Source organism: Notechis scutatus, chromosome 2 (genome assembly GCF_049901735.1).
Source record: "Notechis scutatus isolate UNSWTSFEM ecotype Mainland chromosome 2, rNotScu1.2, whole genome shotgun sequence".
Classification (NCBI taxonomy): Eukaryota; Metazoa; Chordata; class Lepidosauria; order Squamata; family Elapidae; genus Notechis; species Notechis scutatus.
Genome location: NC_142010.1, coordinates 192,336,882 through 192,348,126, shown reverse-complemented (window position 1 = coordinate 192,348,126; position 11,245 = coordinate 192,336,882). Strand labels below are relative to the sequence as shown.

The 11,245-nt window shown below is 34.5% G+C and overlaps 1 protein-coding gene across 2 annotated transcripts in view; it reads right to left on the bottom strand.

The window, feature by feature from the left end:
• Positions 1-1,243: 1,243 nt before the first annotated feature.
• The window catches only part of TTC39B (tetratricopeptide repeat domain 39B), a 78,151-nt gene continuing 68,149 nt past the window's right edge, over positions 1,244-11,245 (bottom strand). For both annotated transcript variants that reach the window (XM_087957664.1, XM_087957665.1), the window contains 4 exons: positions 9,650-9,761; positions 8,476-8,593; positions 7,442-7,558; positions 1,244-4,069 (listed from right to left, as the gene is read on the bottom strand). In XM_087957664.1, the coding sequence (XP_087813790.1) occupies positions 3,973-4,069; positions 7,442-7,558; positions 8,476-8,593; positions 9,650-9,761 (444 nt within the window). In that variant the 3' untranslated portion in view covers positions 1,244-3,972. The remainder of the gene's footprint in view (positions 4,070-7,441; positions 7,559-8,475; positions 8,594-9,649; positions 9,762-11,245) is intronic.

Sequence of the window (11,245 nt, the reverse complement as noted above, 5' to 3'; positions counted from 1 at the left end):
GTAAAATATTTGGAATAGCAATACAATACTATAATCATAAATTTGGCCACGGCTCTTCAAGTTTGCTAGTGTAAAATGACAAAATGTGTTCTCTAAACATGTCTGGGTATCAAAAATTAGGTAAAATGTCCGCAGAAGAACCAATCACAACTCTATAAGTCCAGTCTGCAGAAATTAATTTATGGATTAGTTTATAACACAAATGTTATTTTAAGTATATTCTTCATATATGGTGTATTAATGGCTGGAATAAAATATAATGGATATCGGAGATGAAATCAGATCTTTTACCATCAGAGAGTAACATAGAGATATTAGAGTCAGCATAGCTGACCCTGGGTTCCATGTATGCCTTGCATTTAAGAAGCTTAAGATTTAAGGTTCAGGGAAAACCTGGGACCTTAGAATTTTTCCACAATGAAAAGACTAGAAATGCAAGTTGCATTTTAAAACTCTCAATTATTATACGCTAAATGTCAATTGAGAAAGCTTCTGACATGTATGGTATATCATGTACAAGATTATTCAAAAATATTTTATTGACCTACAGAAGATTTATACCAAAATGCTTTGAAACAACATTTCTTTGGAATCTGAAGTGCTGTATGGCTTGTATCATACATGATCCTTAGGCAACTGTTTCCATTGGGCAGCATTTTATGAAGACAAGATGGTTTACTGACTGTTCAAAGTTATAACATCATGGAAAAAAGTGACTTAGAACTGCTATAACATCACTGCCATATGATCAACATTCAGATGCTTGGCAACTGACTCATATTTATGACAGTTGCAATATCCTTTTGGTCATGTGGTCACCTTTTGCAACCTTTTGACAAGTAAAGTCAATGGGCAGCCAAGTTCACTTAATCGTCTTACTAATTTAATAACTGCAATGATTTGCTTAATTGTGGCAAGAGAAGTTGTAAAATGTGACAAAATTCACTTAACAATTGTGTCACTTAGCAACATAAATTTTGGGCTGAATTGAGGTTGTAAGTCGAGGTCTGTCTGTAGTAGTTTGGCTGCCTAGAACTACTAGCTGTTTGGTTCAGGTTTTATCTTGTTATTAAGGAGGACAGCCTTAACATGCATCATAAGTTTTAGCAATGTTACTGCTTACTGAATATTGTTAAAATGCTATAAACACTGTGAGGAAAAAAAAACCAGTTTGAACATTTCTTGTTTGTTATCAAATGTTCTACTGGCTGTATGTGCAGATATTCATGAGAGAGAAGCAAAGCAATTTGTAAAACCTCTTGTTGAGAATTTTTATTTATTTTTAGTTTCAGTATACCATCACATTCCTAAAAATACTTTGGCAATTTTCTTGCAATTGAATGTGCAACCTATTTAGTCATGGAAACGCTTATCTCTGCAGAATTATTTAAATACATGTTTATTTTGTTGCCTATCACAGAAAGGCAGGATAACAAAACTTTGACAACTCACATGAAAGATTATAGTTTCTCTTCAAATTCTACTCAATAACACTACTGCAATTCTTGTGCTATACTGCAATCAACATTAAATCCTGTATATACTTACTAAAACTAACCTCTGCTTAGCCAAAATAGCTTTGTTTCCAAGTAATCGTACATAGTTTACATTTTAGTTTATTCAATTTTTAAAACTAATTTGAGACAGTTTTACAAAATACAGTGCAAACAAGACAAGAAAAATAGCAGTCAATTACATCCACAGTAGTCGAATATTAAAATCAGTTCCACAGCATAAATTGTTATTTTGATGGAAGCTGGACTGTTTTGCTGCAATTAGCAAAATTTCTAAATCTATTTATATTATATTATTTCCTGGCCTCAATAAAAGTGCAAGTCAAATGGGAACTACTGCCACTATAACTTACATGAACAAAATCTTTTTGTAACTTCTTTTATAAAAGCATGTAATGTGTCCCTAATGGTTCTATCAAAATGTGGAAACAATTAGCTCTACAGATGCAATGCAGAATATGGATATTTAAGCAGTATAACACTAAAAGAATTAGTGTTAACATAGAGATCATAACCATAGAAAAGTTGTAATATTTTAATGCAAAACTATAAGTTGAAATAAAACAGATTTAAGCCTAACTGTATCCCCCTTATGTTTAACATTTAATTCTTTAAATCTAGAAATGACTACATTTTTACAATGTTCTTGTCTAACAGAATGTAATGAGTAACCTAGTGACACTCGCGGAGTTCTGGATGGGAAACTCTGGACAAAGAAACATACACAAGAGTGGCAATTTGTTATTATAAACAGAGAATACTTTTGATGTAGATGTATGAGAGGTCCTTAGGCAAGAAATAATTAAATCTCTTCTTAAATACTTAAAATCTGTAATCAGCTGAAATAATGTATTAACCATGCATTGTGTCACACAGTTTAAAAATATAAAAGCCACATGTGCTCTGATATTTTGGTTTTAATGTTAGTTCTTTTCTTAGCTAGAGGATGTAGGAAAATTATATACAAAGTGTGCTTTTCTTCAAACTGGAAGGTGTTAAAAACTGAGTAAGATGTTGCAGAATAAAGTATAGTAAGAAGTCAATTGCAATGAGCTAATTGGGGGAAAACTGATTCATATAAGAACTCATGCTAAAAAATCTAGGAAAAAAATATCCTTGTGTTCCTATGCTGCCTGCTTATGAACATGGACTTTGTGCATGCGTCCATCATTTTGACAATTAAAAAAACAACTCTAAAAGCCCAGCTTTCCAATTCATTTAGCAGCTGATAAAATAATTTAAATACAGAAAGAGAAAGACAAGGACAAAAACTAATTTCAAACAGCTATAGAATGTATGAAATCAATAAATATCTTTCATAGACAGTTATGGTCATTAAATAGACATTCTTGATTAGTCACATTTTTATTCTTATGGGAAAACACTAAACTGGGACAGATAACATTTATAAGCCTCAAACATGGTCATTTGCTTGCAGGCTTTGTGATACAAAATATCTCAACATAACACATATATATTAATAAGAGATTAAGATGAACAATAAAATATTTAATTACTAGTTACTGCAAAATGTTTTTTAAAATCTGATCAAGATAATATGCTAAACATTATGGATACCAATTCCATAAATAATATGAAATTGGAATTTGAGAATTTTGCTACCATATATGGAAGAAAATAGAATCAAACCTGCTGACCTCCAGTGTTATTAATGGGGGGGGGGGCATAAGAATCTTCAGAACATTAGCGGCATATTTTTATAATGAATTCCCTGTAAGGTTGCTGAATTAAACAGATATAATGGAACAAAAAACTGAAACATTTCTATTATTTGGTTTTTGCTTTACTAAACCTTTTCACTGAGAAATATTTTCTTCCTATACTTTAAAAATACTCTTAGGTTATCCAAGAGTCTAACCCTTTCCTAACTGTCTTTAGAGATTGGGTCAGGATATTGCACTGAATGCAAGCTAACATTCATGAAATGACTTGAAGCATTATTTTGACTACAGTATGGTAATTTGGTCTTTGGTATGTAAAACTAAGCTTCAAATCCAGATACAGCATCTAGGGCTACCAGCAGCCAATTTTTTAAATCCTATTACATAATAAACGTACTGCAGAAATACAAGCCTTTATGCAATGCTGAAACTATTATCAAATGTACCGTAGAGTTTCATGCATAAACAATATTATTATTTCCATAAAAAAATAAATTGTTTGAATTACTCTTTATTGTACCAGCAATTTTTAATATTCCCTACTGTTTCAAGCATTGATCTTTCTATAAATAAAATAGGTTTCCTCTAAAAGGTTAAGCAGAAATATGGAAGTGAAGAAATAGAAAAAAAAACATTCACAATGATTAGGCAGACATTCAATTATCACAAATGATAGAAAATATAAACTACATTTTTTGTTACATCATTTACATGATTTTTGTAGGCTTTCAAACATTAACTTGTACAGACATGTTAGACATCAACTTCAGAAGGCATCATGGTGTTGGAGCAGGAGTCACTTTCATACTGCTAAGTGCTGCATGGATTCTGAAATGTAATCTGGATTCCATGGAATATTCCTTGTAATTATTTCTACAAAACAACATTCAGTTTACTTGGTCATTTGCCATAGCCCAACTACTCCAATAAAATCACAGAGAGAAATCTGGATGAAAATTTTCCAGTGAAAATATTTTACAGGTAGTCCTCGTCTTATGAACATAATTGAGTTCAAAATTTAAGTGAGAAATTTGTTAAGTGAGTTTTGCCCCATTTTATTATTTTTCTTGCCACATTTGTTAAATTAATCACTGCAGTTGTTCAATTAGTAACACAGTTATTAAGTGAACCTGGCTTTCCCATTGACTTTGCTTGTCAGAAAGTCACAAATGATGATCACAAGACCCTGGGACATTACAACTGTCATAAATATAAACCAGTTGTCAAGCATCCGAATATAAATCACATGACGATAGGGATGCTGCACTGGTCCTAAATGTGAAAAGTGGTCATAAGTCATTTTTTCATTGTTGTTATAACTTTGAACAGTCACTAAACTGTTATAAGTCAAGGACTACCTGTATTTTTTAAATTTTAAACATGCTGCTGGCCAGATAATTCTGGGACTTGAATTCCACCCATCTTAAAAGTTGACAAGGTTGTGAAGCACTGTTCTAGACTATGCCCTGTTCTAATCCAGGCATTCTCATTATCCAAATTCTCTATTAGTTCCTGCTCAAATACAGAAATCCCACCTTAATTTTTACTCACAAATGCTGAAGTTTCAATTTTCCTAGTAATCAGATAATCATATTTTAGTTTACAAGATCTACTAGAAGAAACCTTTCAAATTTAATGTCAATTCTCCTATTTTCAATTCAGAGTGTGTTCACTGTTTTCCCCATCGAGCTCCTGCAGCAGTTTTTATACTTTTGGCATTTGTGCATCAAATTAAGCTTTCTCTCTAACGTGGAAGTAGCTGAATCATATGGAAATTCAGTTTGATCTCTTGTGTTATTTAAGAAGCTTTTATACACTTTTCCTGTTTTTTTTTTTTTCAATCAGCAAGTTATCAAAGTTATCAAGTTTTCGGGTACTTACATGTATGGTATTCAGCTTTGTTCGGGTATTTTCCCACGTCATTATAGTTGTGCTTTTAAAGTTGTAGCAACGTTTCGGCAGAATCTCATCTGCCATCGTCAGGCTTCTGTATTGTGTTCGTCTGTGAGTCAGACGTTTCAGTTTTAAATTTGGGGCTAGCCTACTGTTGTGCCAGAATGGTTTTTTCTTAATCCTGATTAGTTGGGAGTCTTGGTCTGTGTTTATTGGTCTTGGACTTTGCTGTGTTCTGCTTGATTGGTGTTTCTAATATCTTCTGTCTGTTTTGTGGCTTTTTTTGTCTTGATTGCCTGGCAACATTGTGTTCCTGTATTGGAGGCTTTTAGTGCAGCTTGGCTCTGAGTAAATGGACGGCTATCATTTATTAGGAAGCTAGGTTTCATCTGGGTGCCTGGTTGGGGTGTGTTTGAGCTGGAGGTATCAGGGGGGATCTGTGCCCAGGTGTTTGCCTGGCTTGTGGTGTGGAGATTTTTTTGTTTGTGAGTGCAGGCTTCCAGATAATTGACAGTCTGATGGAATCATCTCTTCTATTCATGCTTTCAGGTCTTTTTTCAATCTCTATGGCTTCTCTGATAATTCTGTGGCTGGGGTTTTGGTGCCATTGAAGTCGATGCTATGACCTGTGGCTTTCATGTGTTGGACTAGTGAGGAAGTGCGTTCCAGCTTTTTTACTGCATTTTTGTGTTCATCCAGACAGGTACTTAATCTTCTATTGGTCTGTCCAATGTATGAGGCAGGGCATGACGCATAGGGGACTTCATATATGCCTTGGTTTTCCAGGTCAATTTTATCTTCGGGGTTTCTTAGGATGGCTGCTATTTTTCTGTCTGTTTTGAAGGCAGTCTTGATGTGATGCCTGTGTAGTATCTTGCTGATTTTGTCTGTAGTATCTCTTATGTGGGGCAGGACAGCTGTTCCATAGCTCTGTTCATCTTCTAGGTCTCCATTATGTCTCAGTGTGTTTTTGTGGATCAAGCCGGTGATTTTGCTTTTGTGGAAGCCGTTAGCTGTCAGTACTTTAGTCAGGGTGCATAGTTCAGTCTTTATGTGTGTCTTGTCTGCCAGGCGTTTGGTTCTGGCGATTAGTGTTTTGGCCATGGAGTTTATCTGTGCTGGGTGGTGGTGGGATTGGGCGTTGAGGTAGCGGTTGGTGTGTGTTTTCTTCTGGTATATGGTGTGTCCTAGTGTGCCATCTGTTTTTTTGTAGATTAGTACATCTAGGAATGGTAGTTGTTTGTTTGTTTCCGTTTCCATGGTGAACTTGATTTTGGGGTGTGTGCTGTTTAGGTGTGTTAGGAAATTGTTTAGGTTTTCTTTTCCATGGGGCCAAATCACAAATGTATCATCGATGTATCTTAACCATAGTTTGGGTTTGTGGACGGCATTAGCTAGGGCTCTGGATTCGAATTCTTCCATGAACAGGTTTGCAATGACGGGTGACAGTGGTGATTCCATAGGGGCTCCTTCAATTTGCTTGTATCTTTGTCCTTTGTATATGAAATATGTGTTGGTTAAGCAGTGTTCTGCTAGTTCCATGAGGTGTTTAGCTGGCTGGTATTTAGTTTTGATGATTTCAAGAGTTTCTTTTATCGGGACTTGAGTGAATAGTGAAACCACGTCGAAACTTACAAGCAGATCTTCTTGTTCCACGTGTAGATCTTTGATCATTTCCAAGAAGTGGTATGAGTTTTGTACATGTGAAGCTGCTGCTTCAGCATGGGGCTGTAGCTGCTTTGCTAAGTGTTTAGCTAGGTTTTGTAGTGGTGCTCCTCTGGAGCTGACTATGGGTCTGAGAGGTATGCCTTCTTTGTGTATTTTTGGGAGGCCGTATAGTTTGGGGCATCTGGAAGATTTTTCTCTTGGGATGATTGTCTGTTGGATCTCTTTGCTCATGAGGCTGGTTATAATTTTCTTCTTGGTTATTTTTTCCAGATATGTGGTTGGGTCTGTGTTTATGGGTTTGTATGTGGAGTCTTGGATTTTGTTTCGTAGTCTTTTCTATCCATTACTACTGTGGCATTACCTTTATCTGCTGGAAGTAGCATAATCATAATCACAATAAACACAGACCAAGACTCCCAACCAATCAGGATTAAGAAAAAACCATTCTGGCACAGCAGTAGGCTAGCCCCAAATTTAAAACTGAAACGGCTGTGAAAGTCTGACTCACAGACAAACACAATACAGAATCCTGATGATGGCAGATGAGATTCTGCCGAAACGTTGCTACAACTTTAAAAGCACAACTATAATGACGTGGGAAAATACCCGAACAAAGTTGAATACCATATATATATATACTGTATGTATTATAATTGATTATAGTTGTACAAAAAAATTACTTACTTTGCAGTTTCTATAAATCTTACAGCCTTTTCTCTTTCATTCTGTTGTTTATATAGAAGACCCAACTCGTATGTTGAATATGGAGCTAAGTAAGTATCATACTTTAATTGTTTCTCACTAAAATGCAAATAGACATTGTATCATTAAGGGCAACTAAAAAGGTTGGTTAAAACTCTTTTTCTTTGAATATATCTATAAAAAATTACCAGTTAAAATTAACTACCTCATGTATTCCTTAAACCATGTTTATGTATTTTAGTAGGATAGTTTTAAATTCCAATGGAAGGCAGCCAACCTGGATAGTGGAAAAAAAGGATCTCTGCACCTGCAGAAGTTTCATGATCCATTTGACTGGTGAAGTTTTATCTATGCAGAGAAAACTTTCAACTGCTTGACTGGACAGAAATTTTGTCAGAAGAGAAAGCATATTTGATTGTGGGGAAACTACCCAAAGTTACTGGAAGTTGGGTGGCATAAAAAATGTTAACCGACTAACTAAATACATAAATAAACTCTAAGCAACTTATATGTGTGCTACCCCATAAACCAAAGGTAAAAATTATTATTCAGGCAGGTAGTGGTTAGATGACTTGATCTGATAAATATGGGATGGTATCGTAGACTCACTAAAGTTTTTTTCCCTTTGTGTCAATGCCAGCCTCAGCATTTTATAGACACCAAGCAGCTTTGCATCTAATGATGGATGAAAGTCCATTTATAGTTAAATATATACAAGAGGCAGAAGGGTAAGCAAGAATTCCACATATGTGCCTGAACAGTTCCTGTCCCCTTTTCCTATTTTCCAATACAAGCATAAAAACAAGAGAAAATGTCACAGATCCCTTGGCTTTTCTTTTACCGATTTTTATGGGGGAAAAACAAATGTGGGAGAATAAAGTCAGGCACTAACTTAGGGAATGACACAAAGATGTCTCTTAAATGCTACATTCTAATGGCTTTAATTGAAGTATTCTAATAAACTTTCTCTGTTGCTGAATATTATTGCATCTTAAAATTCTGTTCCCAATATTTACCTTTGAATAACTTGGCTGAAACAGAGTTCTGCTTGCAAGAGTCTTCCTAAATGCTTCAAACACAGTCCTTTTAGTAGTTGTAGCAAACATACATCATCCATGTAATATTCATTGTGATCTGGAAAATGAAACATAAGTGAGTTTAAAATTACAGCTATTATAATGAAGGTTGTGAATACAACCAATTGTCAGATACTGTAATTAACAGTTTTATATCTATTTTTAAATCTAATCTTTAATAACTATTATATACAGCAACAAAATTAATAAAAGTCTTGTTTAGTAATATTTGATTCCAGTATAAAGCAGAATAAAGTATAAAGTATATCTTAATACTGGAATGCTCCAAAATAAAGCAAATCCTCTATCATTCTCCCACTTCCCTTTCTTAATTCATATTCAATTATTAGTCAAAATGATAACTCCAGATACAGACACAATATTAAATATGTGAAAAATCATGAAAATAGGTCTATTAATTGCTATGTTTAAAAAGATGAATTTAATATTTGAAATACTATTTAGCATTTATTTATATAGCCTTGAAATATGTGATAGTTTAGTTTATAAAGGGTCTCCCTGAATTATATTGTATTGTATTATTTGCAACCTGTAATAGGTTAAAGCAAAACGTGTCAACAGTCTTGCTTTGAAAACCATATTTCTGTTCTGCTCAGTTCTCTAACTCTTAATTACTGCATGTTTAGAATTTAAAAATCCACACCAGCCAGGATCAACCAATATCTACTGTCACAACAAAACCTTGCTTGTTTCATATTTACTGCCAACCAACTTAAGACTATATAACCTTTGAAAGAATGAAAAATATAGTTAACAAGAGGATTTTTCCCCTAGAATATGGAAAACTGAGCTTATTAATATTTCTAAATAAAATTGTGTGTGCATGTGAGTGTATGTGTAAAAAAATATGGCCCTTGCTTAACATTATCAAGCACAAGCAATGTGTAAAGATAGGATTTATCAATGTGAGTTTCCATGGATTCATCAGTGTATGAAAAGAACAGGCTTCTATTTATTATGGCATCCAATAAATAAAATATATGTTCATTAAATTCAGAGGACTGCAAATGTGTCTTTTCTTCATAGAATATTTAAATATACTCAGTTACATTTGTTCTGTTATTTGTATCTTATAAATCAAAGTAAAACTCACGGGTTTCATTTTTTAAAAGAGTTTCTTCTTTTTCAATAGTTATTAACATATTTTCAGTGAAGTCAGCTCTCTTTCCAAGAACTGAAAACCCACTCCAGACATACATCATTTCCTGAGAAAAAGAAGTCATTAAATGAAAAGTACTTATTTACAATAAGTTATCTATTTACTTCTGAATAAAGATAGATGTTTAGTATTTAGCATTAACATTTCTTTCAGTGTAAATTAATAGAACTTTAAAATGCAACAAATGTATTCTTTGAATCTAGCTAAAAAGCAATTAATATAAAGGAAGCAGATATTAAAATGATACACCATGAAAAATTGCAAATTAAAAATTAATACTTTTTCAGTAAAAGTGCCAGATTTTAATTTTTGTATTTGCCCTCTTGAACCATTCAAAATGTAAGTATACAAATACTCATATAACTTACTTGCAGCAGCATGAATCCATATTTATTATTTAAAAAATGGTTTTCAAGATGGCTGCGCACATGGATGCTGCAGCTGGCCACTCCTTCTTTCAGTGTATGGTGTGTATGATTCTGTGTGTGTTTTGGATCCTTTCCTTGACTGAATCCTGTGGGGCAAGGGGCATCTATAGTCGGCAAGCTTTGCTACAAATTGGACTGAAATGTGAAAAGGCTATTATGGATGATTTTATACATTTTCATAGCACACCGAAGGAGGCAGCTAGGATCCTAGGGGAGGAAGGAGGAAGAGGTAGAGAAAGAGGAACAGGAAGAGAAGATGCCATGCTGGGGTTTTCTTTAGGCTGAGTAAGTTTCCACACAAGCCTTCAATTCCAAGTATATTTCTTACCAATGCAAGATCTCTGACTAACAAAATGGATGAATTAAGGCTACAGATTGCAAAAACTAATTCATCAAGAACTGCTGTGTTTTGCTTATCACAGAAACTTGGCTTCATTCACTCATTCCAGATGCAACTGTTGAGCTGGAAGGCTACATAGTAGAGATTCTGACAAGAGTAAAGGGGGAAGTTTAAGCCTTTACGTGAACAAAAGCTGGTGTATCAATACAAAGACAGTAGACAGCCATTGCTCCATGGATCTGGAGTATATGACTCTTAAATGTAGACCCATATATCTTCCACGGGAATTCAGCGTGGTTTTGGTTACTGCAGTCTATATTCCACCTGATGCCAATACTACCATAGCTTTGGGATTCTTGTATAACATTGTTAGTAATCAGCAGAATAAATATCCTGATGCTGTGCATATCATAGTGGGGGACTGTAATCAAGCTGATTTAAAAACTGTGTTCCCTAAATTCTATCAGCATGTTAAGTGTGCTACTAGAGGAGCAAACATATTGGACAAAGTATATACCAACGTCAAACATGGCTATAAGGTTACACAATTACCACATTTGGGACAATCAGACCATATGTCATTGCTTTTAGCATCAGTATACACCTGGGCTTTGCCTATAATAAAGACAGTGAAATCTTGGCCAGAAGATGCTTCCCAACAACTTCAGGATTGTTTTGAGAACACAAATTGGGACATCTTTTACCATCCTGACCTAGAGGAGCACACTGCAACTGTTCTGTGCTATATCAAACACTGCACAG